Genomic DNA, 17,017 nt, shown 5'->3' with positions numbered 1-17,017 from the left:
AATTCTAAATTTTGCTCTTCAGAAGATACCATTAAGAGAGTAAAAAGGCAAGCCACGGACTATAAGAAGATATTTGCTAAACATTTATCCAATTAAGGATTTATATCTAGACTGTATAAAGTACTCTTAGAATTCATTAAGAAGACAAACAAGATTTGAAAAGACGCTACACCTGAGCAGATCTTCAAATGACAAATAACTACATAGAAAGATGTTCAAAGCATTAGTCATTAGGGAAATATAAATTTAAACCACAGTGAGATAATACACACTGTCTAGAATGGTTACAATTTAAAAAGAATGATAATACTAAGATTTGGCAGCTTGTGGAGAAGCTGGAGCTGGTGAGAATATAAAATGGTACAACCATTTTGGAAAAGAGTTTGACAGTTTCTCTAAAATAAACATAGATTTACCATATGCCCCAGTAATTCCTCTACTAGAGAAAACACATGTCCGCGCAAAGACTTATATACAAATGTTTACAACAGTATTCATAACAGCCAGAAACTGGAAACAGTCTGAATCTATCAGTTGGTAAATGGATAAACAAAACGTGGAATGTCTGTATAACTGAATACTACTCAGCAGTGAAAAGGAATGAATTGATAACAGGCAACAACATGGAATACTCTCAAAAACATGATGCAAAATAAACCAGACCTAAAGGCCACATTGTAGGTTTCCATTTCTATCAAATCTGTAGGTGAAACAATAGCAACAGAAAGCAAAGAGGCACTAGGTAACTTCTGAGGGTGACGGAAATATTCTAAAAGTGGTGGGGATGGTTCTACAACTTGTACAGGGTATTCTAAATCAAACTGTGCAGAATCATGACACGTAAACTGTACATCAAGAAAGCTGTAAAAACAGAACAAGGTACTTTAAACACTTTCCCACAGTGGCTTGTGCACACCAATTTTATTCTGTCCTGTTTTAGTGAGTCTCCTTGGTATCCCTTCTCTGAAAGTGCTCAGGTCCTTGACCCATGGGGCTCTGCCCTTCCCTTATGGAAAACAGAGCCTGGATTTTTCCTTGGGGCTCTTCTTAAAGTTCTGATACAAGATGAAGTTCATTTTGATCCTACCTACCTTATGCAAGTAGTCAGTCTTTCAGTCTGTATTCGAAAACTGAATTAACTATTCTCTTTTTATATTAGGTTTTCAACCAGATGAAGAAATGAGTGAAATCTTCAAGACTGAATTTCAAATGCGATTGCTATGGGGCAGCAAAGGTGCACAAGTCAATCAGACAGAAAGATATGAGAAATTCAACCAGATTTTAACTGCCCTCTCACGTAAATTGGAACCTCCTCCAGTAAAGCAGGCAGAGCTTTGATAACTCTCGAGAATACCTTAGGATATTATTTCAAGCTTCTCCAGTTTCTTCTTTGGGAAGGCTTATTGTTTGATAAAGTAACAATGTGCAAATCTGACAGTATACAAGCTTTTAGTATCCACAGGATATTAAACATGTAAATTGCACAGAGTACACTTATTTATGAATTGTTTAAAATTACTACTGATTTTAAAATGAAGATAATTTATTATGAAGGTAACTATTGCTAGTGTTGATCAGCAAATTTAAGAGAAGATCTGGCTATGTTGGCTGGTTGCTTTCTATTACTGAGGCGTTTGACCATTTTAAATTTCTTGTCAGATAAGTGTAAATAGAACAGAGTTTAAAAGCATGAAACATTTCAGAAGGTATCAGTTGTATGATATTCTTTAAATATGAGAAATGTAAATAGTCAAATGAAAATATATCTTTTTGTGAAACAATTGTATCTAGTCTCTTTAATAAACAACTCATCAGCATAGAATAATCTTATCTCCTACCTTCTTCCCTACAGACTATATCCTAATAAACCAAAATTAATGAACGTGGGATGGAGAATTTAAGGTTCGGCCTGGGAGACAGAGTGAATAGTTATATAGGGTAGACCTGTGGTGTTTGCTAGCAGTTGACTTTGGTCAGGTTAACCTCCTCACATCCTGTGTGCAACACAGCACCTGATATAAAGTAGGTACCCAGATGTTAGTATATTTCATGACATCAATGCATTTGAAACTAATGGGACTGGTGAGCTTCCAGTCCCAGATGGCAACACAGAAAGACCCTGAACTCACCTCTTCCACAGATACACCAAATTTACACCTATTTATAGAGCAATTCCTCCTAAAGAACTGAGAGCTGACTGAACAGCTTCTGCTCAACAAGAGGTAGAAACCACACAGAGAACAGCAAGAGGAATGGTGACACAGTAACAAAGGGGACCCCCCCCACACACACACCCCCAAAGCTGCGAACTGCAGTGAAGAAGGATGGTACTGAAAAACCGTGAGCAGATTCGTTTGCCCTGGGGCACAGAAAAAAAAAAAGTGCCATGGTTTAAAAGGGCTACTAGAACATGAACTAGCCCTAGCACCCTGCCAAATAGTTGGGGAGCTGCTGGAACTCTCTGGGTCAGAGAGACTAATGAGCACCATTGTTTCCCTTTCACCTTAGTGCAGATAGGAACATGGTCCTGGCACCATAGCCGGCCTGCCACCTTGGTGAGCCCCAGGCCCCTAGCCCACAGCAGCCCCAAATGCCCTGGGGTGGAAAAAAAAAAAAAGCCATAGTTTAAAAGAGCAACTAGAGGGGCGCCTAGGTGGCTCAGTTAAGCATCCAACTTTGGCTCAGATCAAACTCAATGTGGTTCAATGAGTTCGGGACCCGAGTCTGGCTCTGTGCTAACAGTTCCAGAAGGAAAGAAAGTGGGGTGGGGAGGAAGCAATTCATCTAGAAGAAAGGGTGGAGACTTAAGGACTGTCAAGCAGAGAAACTGGTAGGCTTTTAGGTATATTAAAACAACAGTGTCTACCACGTGAGGTTGAAAAGTTAATTAAAACAACATAAGCCAGGAATAGGGACATTCGTTACTAGAGTTCTGATCAAGTGTTATTCTTCTCATCGGTATAAGAATTAAACATACTGATTAGCTTTAAGTATATAGAATGTCAAGGGTAAATGCTATTAAGAAAAATTAGGATCAAAGTTTCAAACAGTGGAAGAAAAAATGGAGAAAACAAAAAAATATATATGTAAAGAGACAGTAAAGTGAGATGAATAGCAGGCACAAAAATGACAGAAATAGGTCCAAATTTATCAATAATCATTACAAACATAAATACACTGAACCTGCCAAAGAGCATTCTAGATTTAACACAAAACCACCTTATACTCTAAGAAACATAAAGCATAAAAATACATAAAAAAGTAAAGTGCGTTAGAAAAGGTCAGGATAATTATAAGAGAACAGGGTGTGATCAGGAGGACACACTGGGAGTCTGGAGTGCTGGTAATGTTGTATTTCCAGACCCAAGTGTTGACTTTCTAGTAACTTAAGCTTACATTTAAGTTTTATGCATTTCTCTGAACGTATACTTTATAACAAGGTATTAAAACATTTGCAAAAAAAAATGTGATACCTAGGAATGGTTTTAACAAAAGATGTACAAGAATTTGGTGAAAAAAATTTTTAACTTTAAACATCTGAAGAAAAGTAAATGAACGGGAGCATCATGTTCCTAGATTTCAAAATTTGGTATCAGAGATACTAGTTCTTAAAATGACCTATAAGCTCAATGCAATCCCAATCAAAATCCAACAGGATTTTTCAAGCTTGATAAGGTTTTCCTAAAATTTACATGGCTAGAAGTAGTCAACACCATCCTAGGAAGTTAAGATGGAGGGAGGGGGGAATCTGTTCTACTAGATCTAAAAGCTGATTATTAAGCTACAGTAATTAAATTGTCATTGGAAATTTGATAAATGACAGAACTTTGGCAATCAGTGAGGGAAAGGATGACTTTTTAAATAATTCTTGGACAACTGGTTAAGCAAATGAAAGGGAAGAAAACAGCCCCTTGCCTCCTATCATACACCAAAATAACATACATGCGAAAGGCAAAACTATAACACATTTAGAAGGAAATCTAGAATATCCTTTTTACTTTGAATCAAGGAAGAATTTCTTAAACTAGACAGAAAACATTAAATATAAAAGATTGGTCAATCTACATTAAAACAGACTTCTACTCATCAAAAGAGGTCATAAATTGAAAGAACAAAGAGATGTTACTAAAAAGACATGAAATTAACCAAAGATTAGTATGGTAGGCAGCCTCCAACAATGGTCACTGACCGTCCCTGCAGCCTGGTGTTCACACCCTTCTGTTGTCCCCTCCTACACTGTACCAGGTTTGCTCTGCATTACCAAGTACATGGGGCAGAAGTAATGCTGTATCATGTCTGAGATTAGGTTACAAAAACTACAGCTTCTTTTTCTCTTGGATCCCTGAGGCAAGCAAGATGCCATGTTCTGAGCATCCCTATGAAGAAATCCACACGGCAAGGTCCTGAGGCTGGCCAACAATCATGTGACTGACACCTTGACTGCAGCCTCCTGAGAAACTAAGCCAGTTTTATCATGCTACACAGCAAAATAACTAATTAGCATCCTTAATACATAAAGAATTCCCATGAATAGATATGGAAAGATAACCAGAAAAAAATGGGCAAAAGATATAAACAGGCTTTTCACAGAAAATGCAAAGTATGTTTAACTTCATCAATAAACAAGGAAAGGCAAATTAAAGATACATACCATTTTCATCTGTTGAAATGACAAAAATTGGCCAGGATATGGAGCCTAAGTAACCTTGATATACAAGTTGTAGGTATGTAGAACTGTTATAATCACTGTGAAGGAAAAATGTGGCATTTTTTTTTTTAAAACTGAAGATAAATGTAACCCATAAACTAGCAATACAGAACTCTTGTATCTGTAAACATGCATAGAATGTGCACAGCAGCATTGTTTATGCAAGCAAAATTCAGGACATAGCCCAATTGTCCATCAAGAGGATGGATAAATTGTGTATTTATATAATGGAATACTATACACACTAAAATGAATTATACACACTAAAATGAACTATGCATAAACATGGATAAATCTTAGAGCTCTGAGTGAAAAACCAAGTCTCAGAAGATACCATGCAATATTCAAAATATTTAAATCTTAATATATAATTCATATATGAATCAACAATAGATGTCAATGTGTAAATCAAGAAAATAAATCCTTTATTTTTTTTAATGTTTACTTATTTTTGAGAAAGAGACAGAGCGCAAGCAGGGGAGGGTCAGTGAAAGAGGGAGACACAAGATCTGAAGCAGGCTCCAGGCCCCGAAATGTCAGCAGAGCCTGACATGGGGCTCAAACTCCCCAACCATAAGATCGTGACCTGAGCCGAAGTCGGATGTGTAACCTATTGAGCCACCCAGGGGACCCAACCCTTGTATTCTTTAAATAAACCAACTACACAATAAAACTTTATCAAGTGATGAAAGCACAAATCATTCAGCAATCACTAATAATTTCCAAATCACTTGTTTCAACAGGTGGGTTGGTAGAATTTTTTTGACATGGCTCCCACCAGCTAAATGATACCCTCATATGCGGATGCAAACTCTTCCAAGGACTTACCCCATTCAATTGGTAGTCATTAACGAATATGCTGTTTGGCACCTGAAGAGAAGGGACATGCAGCTGATCCCCATCTTAACAGACAGGATAGTACCACCTGGGTGCTGGCTATATGCCAAGAGCTAGTGGCAGGTGCTCCCAACTAGAGATAAAGGGTGAGAAGACGGGGCTAATTGGGTGGGGACTGATGATCTTGGTTGCCGGAACTGGAAACTTGTGTTTCTGTCTCATTTCATACCCAAAACTGCCCCCAGCCCCTGCATTGGCCAACCAAGAAACAATGACTGGTTGGATGAGCAGCTTGGTTAGGTCAAGAAGGGTGAACTTGTAGAGATGGGGAGGGCAAACAACATGATACTCCTGTCTGGAGATCAGCCAAGGGAAGAGAGGGAAGGAAAGAGCAGTTGTGTTATCACTTGCTTTAGAGCATACTCTTCTGGGTAGGAGAATCGTGGAAGAGTCACTAGCCTCATGCCTCTTCAGTGCACACGACAGGCCACTCTCCACCACAGAACAAGTTGCCAAAATGTTAAAAAAAAAAAAAAAAAACTAAAGGGCCATTACTGCACCACAAGGGGCTATGTCCCTAAACACCTGTGCCTGCCTGCCACACTCCCTTCCAATCTTCCCAGCTGCTACCAGAGCTTAGACACATGTTGCCCTTCAGCAGGATGAGGCATTTCTCTGGGAGGATGAACAGACGAGATCCTCTTTAGATTGGTTGCCCAGGTTCCTCTTCCCACTCAAGGGCTTACAAAATCAGATACGATTCCCCAACACTTGAAATAATAGTAAATCTACTGTGAGTCCTTCAGCTTTGTCCCCAGTGCTCAAACCAGAAATGCATCACAAAGTATCACGTGTGGTTTTTGAGATAAACCTCCATGTACTGGAACTTATATTCGTTATACTTTATGCAAAAACATGGAAAACTAATCACGTTTTGGAAAAAATACCCTTGTGGTAAAACTAAGAAAAACAAAGAAATTCAGGATAGTGGTTATCCTTGAAGGAGAGGAAGAGGAATTTTCTATTTAAGTTGGGTGGCAGATTTACATTTATTATGTATGGTTCATATATATCTTCCACAAGAAGTTTTCCTCAGGGTTGATATTCTGGGTTTACCAAGTCAGCTTTATTGTGAGCTCCCATTTTCTACAATAATGCTATCACCACCTTACAAGAATGAGTAAGAAATTCTGTCAAATGCTGAAACCGTGCTGGAGTCAAGACATTTATGTCTGTTGAGTTTCCCAGTTGTATCTAAAGAAAGGAATGAGGTTAATTTGATGTGGCCTGTTCTCAGCTTAGGATCTAGGTCAGTTGTCCATCACATTTTCTCTTAAATGCTGACAAAATTGTCAAGTACTTTTAAGAGTTGTCAAACTTTTCAGAACTTACTCCTCACCTGTATTTTTCCATCTCTAATCTTTTGGCACCTCTTCTATTTTCTGTAGTTTCTTACTCACAGTAACTATACTCAGGAATGCATTTGACCCCAGGTATATGATGAGCTCATTGAAATAGGTTTGGTGTTTCTTTAGATTTTTTGTCTAAACTAATAGCTTCTCACAAAGAAAATCTATCCTTTTCAACAAGTCTGGAGATCATTTTCCTCTTGAGATTGTTACAGGGATGTTATCTTTCCCTAGCAAGTTGGATTTGACTTCCCTGATCTCAGTTCAGATAGCAAAAGCCCTTTTCATTGTTTTGAGTTTTTGTTACTGACACTGTTTTCCTGCCACTTCCAAGCTTGGCATAGATCTCTATTAATCACAACAACAGAGACCCCTCCTTGTTCAGGATTAACCCTGAGTTTTCTTCTCTTTTGGGGTTTCTAGAAGTTAACAGTCATAGCTTCATATTTGCCCCTTTAAAAAGCTGAATCTTCTGCAATTAAGATTACCTAAAACAACAGATGTGACACTAACTGTAGCAAACGATACCTTCCCATGTTTTGAAATGCCAGGAAGACCAGGTGCTCTCTGACCAGGAATTCAAGCAGAAGCACAGTAAATGCTGTCCAGCCTGTGGGCAGACTGAGGTATGTAGCGTAGGGTCACTTCTTATGGACGCAGAGGAGAAGACAGTTTAAAAGGAAAGTTTGTGCAACACAGCTACAGTAGAATAAAGATAAAAAGTTCAAATTACCACACTCAATTTAAATTTACTCTAAAGAAACAGCTTCCCCCCCCTTTAGGAAAGCTTGAAAGAAACTAAAATAAAATTTCCAAAACTGCTTTGCAAAAAAAGTCACTCCACACAGATGCTTCCACTTATAGAACTTGTCATCTACTTTGTATCATCAGGCATTTAGCACACCCAAGAACAAAATCATGACATCTCTTTAGTTCACGTAGGAGTAAGAGATAGATAACACACTATACACCTCAACTGACCATGAAAAGATTGTTTTATTCCATGAAAATATTCTCAACAGAGAACACTATCTTAAACAAAGCATTTACCATTAAGAAATCAACATGTGCACAAAAAGAGTAAAAATTACTGAAAAATTAAAGATTTCTTTTGGACAATTCACATGTTCAAAATTTAAGAATGATTTAAGAATGATTTAAACTGTGCAAGTACAAATGTCTGTCCTATTGTAATAACCCACATACAGGTTGCACTATGCCACGTGAAGGACCTTGCCTCCTACGGAAGCAAATCCTGCTTTGAGAAAAACAAACAGTAGCCTGAAAAGAACAGTTAGTCCTTACAAGAAAGCCTTAAACTTTGCCCTCTGTGGCCGTCAGCCAAAAAAACACAAGCACTTCAGGCTTTGTACAGAGGACAAACACAGCCAGATCACATTTCCTCCTCATTGCTAACCTTTAAAATAAAAATAGCACTAGATTTTAAAACTACTTTATGTAGTCTGTCAGTATTGAATAATGTCACATTATATAAATAACCCTGTAAAGAGATTCAAAATCTAAACTTCATAGTTTACTAGCCTCAAAGGTAATACGCTATATGTCAGCTGTGTAACAGGGGTGCACTTGATCTTATGAAGGCATTAACTTTCACACAATTGTCATTCAGCTTTAGTATAACTGCTAGTAGGATTCAAATAACACTGGGAAAGAATTATTAAAGCAGTCACACAGCTTCTAAAATATTGCTTAAAATCCAATAATACACAGACCCATTTCACGTTCTTTCTTCCCTCAAAACAGTAAAGAACAAAATTAATGAAGCTTCTGTGGTACAAATATCCCCCCACCCATGCCCATCTCCCTATTAAACACTACTAAGAAATTAGTTAAGATACAAGTCATTAACAGAATCACAAATGCGAGGCAGGACAACATGAGCAACAGGCGCACTAACAACAATTATATTTACAAGTATAAACATACAGGAATTTCCATTGTACAAGTAAAAGTGCACATAGATCATTACAAAGTTTCACTAAATTTTATCTGGTTGAAACAAAAGCATCACTTGGAAACAGACTACCATTTTAATAAGAACATGGTCACCCCAAATTAAAACACAATGGGGAGGCGGGGGGGGGGGGGAAGTCCATAAAACTTCTCCTAAAAACACTGAGTAAAGTAAAATGGACTTGGACATGTCTTTAGTCTGATGCATAAATTTGAAGATGCACCATCACACATGGTAGAGCTCTAAAAGCCACCTACCAAGGCTACATCGGCACCCGTGGCAGCGCTGCCGAGTTAAAGGAGGTCGCACCGAGCTGACACATAAAGCCCTTTGTGGGATACTGTAGTGGTAGTGTTGGCAATCGACAGGTTTAGGCACTCTAGTTTAAGGCAGCATTTGAATGGAAGCAGCTGACTTCTGACAACAGTCCTGTGTCTTGAGGTGGTGAGGATCTTGTGTGTTTATTATGCCAGGATTTCAGTGCTGACTATAGATTCTTCCCAGACTGAGGTGAAGATGGATCACGTTTCAGAGTTCTTTCAACCGGGCTGTAGGCTAGAGCAGAGATGTTTTCTTTTTCTTATCACAGACACTTCAGGTCCACAAACTACTTCTTCATCATGCCCAAACTGGAATGTTTGTAGTGGGGAAGTTATAGCAGCGTACACGAATACTAGGATGGAAACATTAGTGCTGGAGATGTCTGACAAAGTGACTTGCACTACAAATGTAAAACAAAACAAAGGCTTTGACGAGAACAAGGGATTATAAAGACATGCCTGAAAAATCTAGCCCAATCACTCTAGACATGCAACAGGATGTTAAGCAAGCACAGAGGTGGCGCAGGCAGACACTGACAAATGGCGAGGGTTCTAACAGACGACGGGTCTAAAAGCCAATTAGAACAGAGCTGGGATAGACAGTCCTGTTGGGACAGCCAAAGAGAAGACAAATTTAATGAGAGCTCTGCATTCTTTCTGATTTAGACATCAGTAAAAGAAATGGGAAAAAAAGGTTAGCCATTTTCGGCTTGTTCCCTTTATGTGAATAATTGTGAATGACCAATTTAAGGATTGGTATTACAGTGATTTTTTTAAAACAATGTATGGAAATGATAATGAAGTTAGTTTAAAAAAAAAAAACAAAACAAAAAACGTCTGCATGCACTCATGCAACTTGCTTCTCTCACTCTCTGTTTGAGCCTGACAACTCTAATACCCTCCCCCTAAAAGCAGCTGCATGTAACCTCCTTCAACATCTTGCCCATTTCCTCAGAAACCCTCTTCAGGAACCTGTAGTCCAGGAGGAAAAAGAAAAGAACAATTACTGAAGACCTTGGGTAAGACCAAAAGGGGTGTTCAGTTTAAAGTGTCTGTCCCCAAAGTGTCTGTCCTAAAATTATTTTACAGTCAGCTATGTGAGAACACCAGAAAAATCTGGGACATGAGCAAAATTAAAGGACCAGTCTCTTAAGTGCTTCCTCACTTTACTTCCCCACATGACCAGCACTGCACAATCCTTTATGGTACAGTATTTCCAACAAATGCTTGTTGAAATTAATGGGAAAAAATAATCTTGAATTGATGATTTAGCCAAAATGAGGAAATGCCCTAAATGGTGATAAAGATATAGTCATTCAACCCAGTCAGTCAAAAGTTTTCAAAGTAAAATTTGCCAGGACTTGCCTTCAAGATTTCCTCTCAGTGTACTTAGAATCTATTTTCCTACGTATAACTGCTAAATGCTAAACAATCACCAAAACGGTATTTCCCCAAAGACATATTCAAGATGAAAAATACAAGCATTAATTTGGAAGGAAGCTTATACATTATTAAAAATTTGTAGTATACTAGATGAAAATATTTTCAGGTCTCAGAAGAAAACCATTTTATTCACTCAAGAGCTGGACCAGGTGGGCTTATTTTGCAGGTCTCTTGATTAGCCTACTACTGAAATAGATTTATGTTTGAGGTGCTTGTTTTCTTCCTTTAGGAAACCAAAGCAAAGAATAGGGAGGGAAATGAAAATGACTGTATTTCTTATTCTTTCAATAAGCCAACTATGACTTTCCTTCCTAAAAACTGTAGCTACAAAAACTCAAACTCCTATGCTAAACCACTCTTTTGGGAGCCAGCTTTCTATAGCATTTCAGAGCAGTTTTACTTATTTAAATTCACTACAGTCACTGTGTTTTCAGAAGCAAAGTGTGTGTTGGGTGAAGGGGGCTTTCTATCTATGGATTCCTGCCCAAAGATCAAATTCTATAACTTATAAGGCAGAAAAGCACAAATCTTTCACAGAGACTTAAGCAGGACATAAAGCAAAAGGCATCAATTAAGCTTCACACCAATGTCACTCAAATGGTAAAACATCATGAGAACGGTTTCTTGTGGTACTATTCACATCTTTAAGATAGAGCCTACACTCAGCTCACATAGTGAACAATGTATCTTGGATGCTCTTTAAGTTTTCTTATATTTTCCCACCCATTGAATGCGTTTCCATTTTCCATTATTGTTCCTATGTCATACATGTCACAAAGCTGCCTGGTTAGTTTAGATGTAAGTTACTGCACCTTTACTGTTTTTCTCTAGAGTTACATCTATGTATGATGTGGGAACGTAGCCTTCTTCACCGTTCTGTCTCCGAGCTCTTGTCCAACCATCACCTTTGTCTTCCTCAATGATGTATAGAACTTCACCTTCTTTCATTGCCAGGGTACCTTCATTATGTCCTAAATGAGAATTTTCACAGCACAAGTGTAATTAAAGTAATAATTTCGAGTAAAAGTTACAAATACAACACAAAACAACATGAAACTCTACTAGATTTCAACATACCTAGAACCAAGAGCCCAGTGACAAGATCTTATTAGCAACAGCTCTATGATGCTTTTGTAGTTTATCCAACACTTTCATATATAACATTATCTCCCTGGAACTGGACAGTGGCCCTGAGAAACTGGCATTATTAATATCACCCCCATATAACAGATGAAGTATCTGAGCTCAATGACATTATATGATTTTACAGGATACTCTAACTCCTATTTCACTTCTCCAACTCTTTTCCCAAATCTGAGTGGCACTGCTGTCTAGAAAATTCATGACATGTAAATCAGGAAAATATTAAGACTGTGAGAGGGCGGGAAGAAAGAAGAATATAGTTTTGAAAGAGAGCAGACAAAAACACAGGTTCACCTCTGGTGACGGTGAAAGCAGAATAGTCACAGCCACAAAGCACAAACTTCCTTCAAAACCTCATGAACCTCAGGGCTCTCTTTCTTCCCCATTGCCAACCACTCCCAACCCACTTAGCAGTAACAGTTTTCACAAATCAGTCTTCATTTAACATGTTAAATTCTCTAGGTCACATTATAGCAAGCCCTTATTCAGTATTATTTTCTCAGAATGAGGAGTAATTAAAAACTTTACTCAACTTTAAAACTAATACAACGGATGGGTGGGGAAGGACCTTAAGTCATATGCCATTTTATAACAATTTATTTGTGAAAGTGTTACTCTCCTCCTCAGAATTGAGGAAAAGGATTTTTCAAGTCCACAAGCAGAAAAATCTGCAAGAGAGAACCACAATGTCTTCCTTCCCTCACAGGGATTGCTCCCCACCTCTCACAGGGGAAGGATGGCATAGTCAGAAGCTACTACATTCTCTCCTTTTCTCACCAGAAAATATGACGTACAGAGTCAAGCTATAATAGGGACATTTAGCTATGCCATTTGCCTTGTACCTGTCTCTCAATGTTAGCAAGTTACAAGGAAGAGCTTATAGTGGCATCCACTAGACTTCCACTTCCTAGGTTCTGAGCCACCTGCTCAAGCTGCTTAAATTTAGTGATTACATGTAGCATTAGTAAGATCTCTGGGGGAAATTAAATTCTGTATCAACCAAAGTTGACAGTCAAATAAAAATCTGTACTAGGATGCTGATAACACCGGTAATTTTCTTTCAGTGTCATGTATAAAAGAAAAACCTCTATTTGTAATACAGTTAAACAAAAATATTCATACTAATGAGCTGGAATTATAATTTTCTGACAATGTATTATTTAGCTAAGGACACCTAAGTACATGTTTCAGTGTATACAGACTTTAAGGAACCAATGTTATCAAATACAAAAGAAAATCATACCATCAAAAGGGTAGATAGCTTTGCAGTGTCCAATAGCAGGCAAGGGATCATCATCTTCAAATTCATCATCGAACTCATTGTGATGACCATGTTGTTGGGGTGGCCCTCGGACTTCTTGGTTTGCATCATCAGTGTAACTTCCCTCAGGACTATAAAACATAGAAGTTTATCTCATCAAGTGTCACAAAGATGGAAACTTTTCATGCTATCTGAAGGTTGATCTCAGGATCAATTCACAGAACTAAATATCAATGACACAGTTCAAATTAAGCCTTCATTTTCTTAAATGTTTATGATATATATAAATTGCCTGCAATACAAAATGCTTCTTTGTTGAAGTTCCTGAAACTAAAAAATTACAGTGTTCTAGGCATATGGCATGCATTCAACAAATAGGTCTATCACTGGGTCCAGAGATAAAATGGAGAAATGTAGGGAATACTTGCCTTTCATCATCCCGGATTTATCACCTCCTCTTTTGGCAAAAGAACCCTAAAATTCCACAGGAGACCCACCCAGACCCATGGTCAGTTCACAGACTTCCTGGGGAGTTCTGTCCTGGCTCCAGAGGGCCCGTCTCAGCACAGCACTTGTGTGGTCAGAGTGAATAGTTAACGAGTAGGCTTATAACCTGGTCAGATAGAAAAGACCCACAGAGACTTTTCCTTAGGACTGAAGAGAAGCTCCCTCCCTTCCTTTTCCACTGGACTTGGACCTGGAGAAATATGAGCCCAGTGCTTTGGAAGATCACCATATGAAGCCTTCAAATGAAGCCAATATAATGGAAGGTAGAACTGTGAGGTGGAGAGAAACAGTCCTGCGGATATCATCTGAGCTCTTAGATCAAGCTCTCCCTAAAGCAAGCCAATAAAATCCCTTTTCATATTTATTGTCACTGAAAGCAAAAAGACTCCTAATAAAGTTAACTTCCAATTAATCATGCTAACAGGGAGGTTAGTAAAACTCAGAAAATCCAAAAGAACAGATAAACCCATAGGCATCTTTTTCCTTAAAATATTTTTAAGTCAAAGAGAGAAAAAATGTTAATAATTTTGCTAAAGAATCAAATAACTGAACAAGATAATGGAAAATCTGTATGATCAGAAATTAAAAGCACTTTTAGTATGCCTAAAAGCCACGTTCTTAAATAACACAAACAAGAGAGATTAGATTACTTTAATCTAGGTTTTAACTAGTAAGAAAACCAGTATATTTGTGGGTTTCTCTTGATATACAGGTACTCTTTCAAAAAGTGGTAAGAGTTTGAGAAGGAAGAACTAACATTTCTCAAGCACATACTGTTCCCAGGTATTTTATTATGAGGTGCTCTATGTACATTACTTCATTTATTACTAATAACGTTATATGATAGGTATTTTATTTTTCTATTTCAAGTTTATGCATTTTTGAGATAGAGAATGGGAAGGGGAAAGTGGAGGAGAGAATCCCAAGCATGCTCTGTGCTGTCAGGGCAGAGCCCGATGCAAGGCTGATCTCACAAAAGGGGAGTTCATGACCTGAGCTAAAATCAAGAGTCAGACGACGCTTAACCAACTGAGCCATCCAGGCACCCCTGTATGATAGAGATCTTAATCTCTGTATTTTAGGAAACTGGGACTCAGAGATCATTAAAAATGACTTGCTCAAATTACACTGTAAGTAGTAACCAAGATTTGATACTATATCTCTCAAATTTTCTCTAAGGAGAATTCTAATTTGTTGGCTCTTAGTGGGGGCAGAGTGGGGAGAGACATATACACAGAGGGGGAAACTGTCACAAATGGTATGAAAGCATGGAAACTTAGCAAAATGCCTTTTGGAAGCTCTGACTCAAACTAAAAATATTGTTTTTTCCTTCACAAAACTTTGAGCAATTTAACAGTTAAGTTTTTCTTCGGCATAAGCCATCCAACTCCATCTAAACCTTAAGGGAATCTTCCCAGGTCTGAGGAGCCTATGCCTTCAGACAGTAGCTCCACAAATTTTCTATGTTCATACCTTTGTTTTTGGATGCATGACAAACTAGAACAAACCAGCAATGGGAAATTTCATACTTTATGTGTAACTACTGTAAAGAAACAAAATCATTTAGGTTCATAAGACTAACGCTATTAAAAGCCAAACCCATTACATCAAGGAAGAAGAAAAAGAACTGTATGGAATTTAGAATGAATTTTAGTACAAAATTTAGAACGAAATTTAGAAAAAAGTGAAAAAAAGTTTGAGGGAAAAAAATACAAATAAAATGCAAAAAGTGACCTTTCTCGTCCTTGTGTTACAAGATGATTTATGTCACTGCTATGTCTTCTGTCTCCTCTCCCACCTGTTTTGCCTTCAACTTCAGAGAGCCAAGCCTTAGGAAAAAAATAAATAAAACTGGGCTTAGTAAGTATTCTTAAAAGCTCAAAAGATAGTCTACAATTAATATGTGCTTTGAGTTTTTATAATTACGTAATTCTTAGAGAATGGAAACCTTTATTCCAGTTTGACCAATGATCAACTTCATAGCTGATAAGCATAAATGTTTGGTTTTACATAAAGTTTTAATTAAAAAGAAAAACTTGAATGAGGGACTAATTCTAAAGACTATAGACCATAATGATTCCTTTCTTTTAGATAGTAACCCTAAAATTAAATATTTGAAGATAAAATTGTAGCAAAAATCAATTTATCATAATGAAGTTTATACAAATGAATTTGTCTTAGACAACTGCAAAGTAACAAACCTACCTCATTCTTGTGGATTTCCATTCGTAGGCGGTCAATGTTATTCATGGTCTCTGCTAATTTAGGCTGCAAACTCCCTGGATCCCCCATTTGTGGATTTTTCTCATACACATCTTTCATTTTGTTGAGTGCTTCTCTGAAAATGAGAAGGAAGTCACAGAATTAAATATTCACTTCATATGTTCCCAGATAAAAGAGTTTCATTTGATTTGGGGGGCTCTCATGTAGCCTATCTTAAGAGAGTAATAACATCTCTTTAAATATAGTCAAACATTACCTGTTTAAAGATAATGTGCATAAAGATGATTGTATAGAGTGAGCAATTTATGAAGACCGTCTTAAAACATTTGGAATAAAAAAAGAGATTTTTCATTTCTTGCTTCTCATTTATGAGATTTTATATATGTAACATACGTAAGTATATATTACATATATGTATATTGTGTGTGTATACACACACACACACGTATGTGTCTTTGTACTTATATAGGTTTAATCAAGGACTGGAAGAATATTCCTCAATATTCTTAAACTCATCATGTCCCAAATCAAATTCATTATATTCCTCCATAGACATATATTCCTCCTTAGTTCACAGCATCTTTAGCCTCCCACTCATCCATGCTAGAAATAGGAATACATCTTTAACTTGACCCTCTCCCAGCTCATTCATCTCCTCCTCATTTCTCTAATCACACCACTGTAGGTTATGTATGCCTCAATCAGCACTGTGACTTCCTCTAATATCTGACATTACTGGCTAACAACTCTTTTCCTTCTTAATTTCCTAGAAGTTACATTTTCTTTTCCTTTCTTCTCACCTCTACTGTCTCATAATGTCCTTCAGTGGCTCTTTCTCAACTTCTGCTCATCCTTTAAATGTGTTACATAAAATGACAGAGGTTTCTTCTCATCTCATCTTATACGTCTTTTTGAAAACGATCCCTTCTACTTTCTAGTTTTACTGAAATATAATTGACTCTACTATTTTAATATCACCTATCTTTAGAAGATTCAAGTAATTTCAGCCTTCTTTCTTTCCTAAGTTTTAGACACTCTGAACAAGTATCCTTTTCGGGGTCCATCTAGTGCCTTTTTTTTTTTTTTTAATTCTGTGCTCTTTATTGCTTTTTCTTTTTAAAATAAGCCCCTAAGTGTAGTGCTGAAGTACTGTCTAGTGTTTCTAAGTGTAAGAAGGCTGTGAGATGCCTT

The 17,017-nt window shown here is 37.5% G+C and overlaps 2 protein-coding genes across 9 annotated transcripts in view; one reads left to right on the top strand and one right to left on the bottom strand.

Moving 5' to 3' along the window:
• BCAR3 (BCAR3 adaptor protein, NSP family member) overlaps positions 1–1,808 on the top strand; it is a 208,721-nt gene extending 206,913 nt beyond the window's left edge. For all 5 annotated transcript variants that reach the window (XM_042997925.1, XM_042997924.1, XM_042997921.1 and 2 more), the window contains one exon: positions 1,160–1,808. In XM_042997925.1, the coding sequence (XP_042853859.1) occupies positions 1,160–1,338 (179 nt within the window). In that variant the 3' untranslated portion in view covers positions 1,339–1,808. The remainder of the gene's footprint in view (positions 1–1,159) is intronic.
• Positions 1,809–7,931: 6,123 nt separating this feature from the next.
• The window catches only part of FNBP1L (formin binding protein 1 like), a 122,033-nt gene continuing 112,947 nt past the window's right edge, over positions 7,932–17,017 (bottom strand). For 3 of the 4 annotated variants that reach the window (XM_042997920.1, XM_042997917.1, XM_042997919.1), the window contains 4 exons: positions 15,809–15,941; positions 15,338–15,432; positions 13,079–13,227; positions 7,932–11,663 (listed from right to left, as the gene is read on the bottom strand). In XM_042997920.1, the coding sequence (XP_042853854.1) occupies positions 11,485–11,663; positions 13,079–13,227; positions 15,338–15,432; positions 15,809–15,941 (556 nt within the window). In that variant the 3' untranslated portion in view covers positions 7,932–11,484. The remainder of the gene's footprint in view (positions 11,664–13,078; positions 13,228–15,337; positions 15,433–15,808; positions 15,942–17,017) is intronic. The other variant, XM_042997918.1, reaches the window with a different exon arrangement.

Source organism: Panthera tigris, chromosome C1, assembly GCF_018350195.1.
Source record: "Panthera tigris isolate Pti1 chromosome C1, P.tigris_Pti1_mat1.1, whole genome shotgun sequence".
Lineage (NCBI taxonomy): Eukaryota > Metazoa > Chordata > Mammalia > Carnivora > Felidae > Panthera > Panthera tigris.
This window is presented reverse-complemented; position numbering and strand designations above follow the sequence as displayed.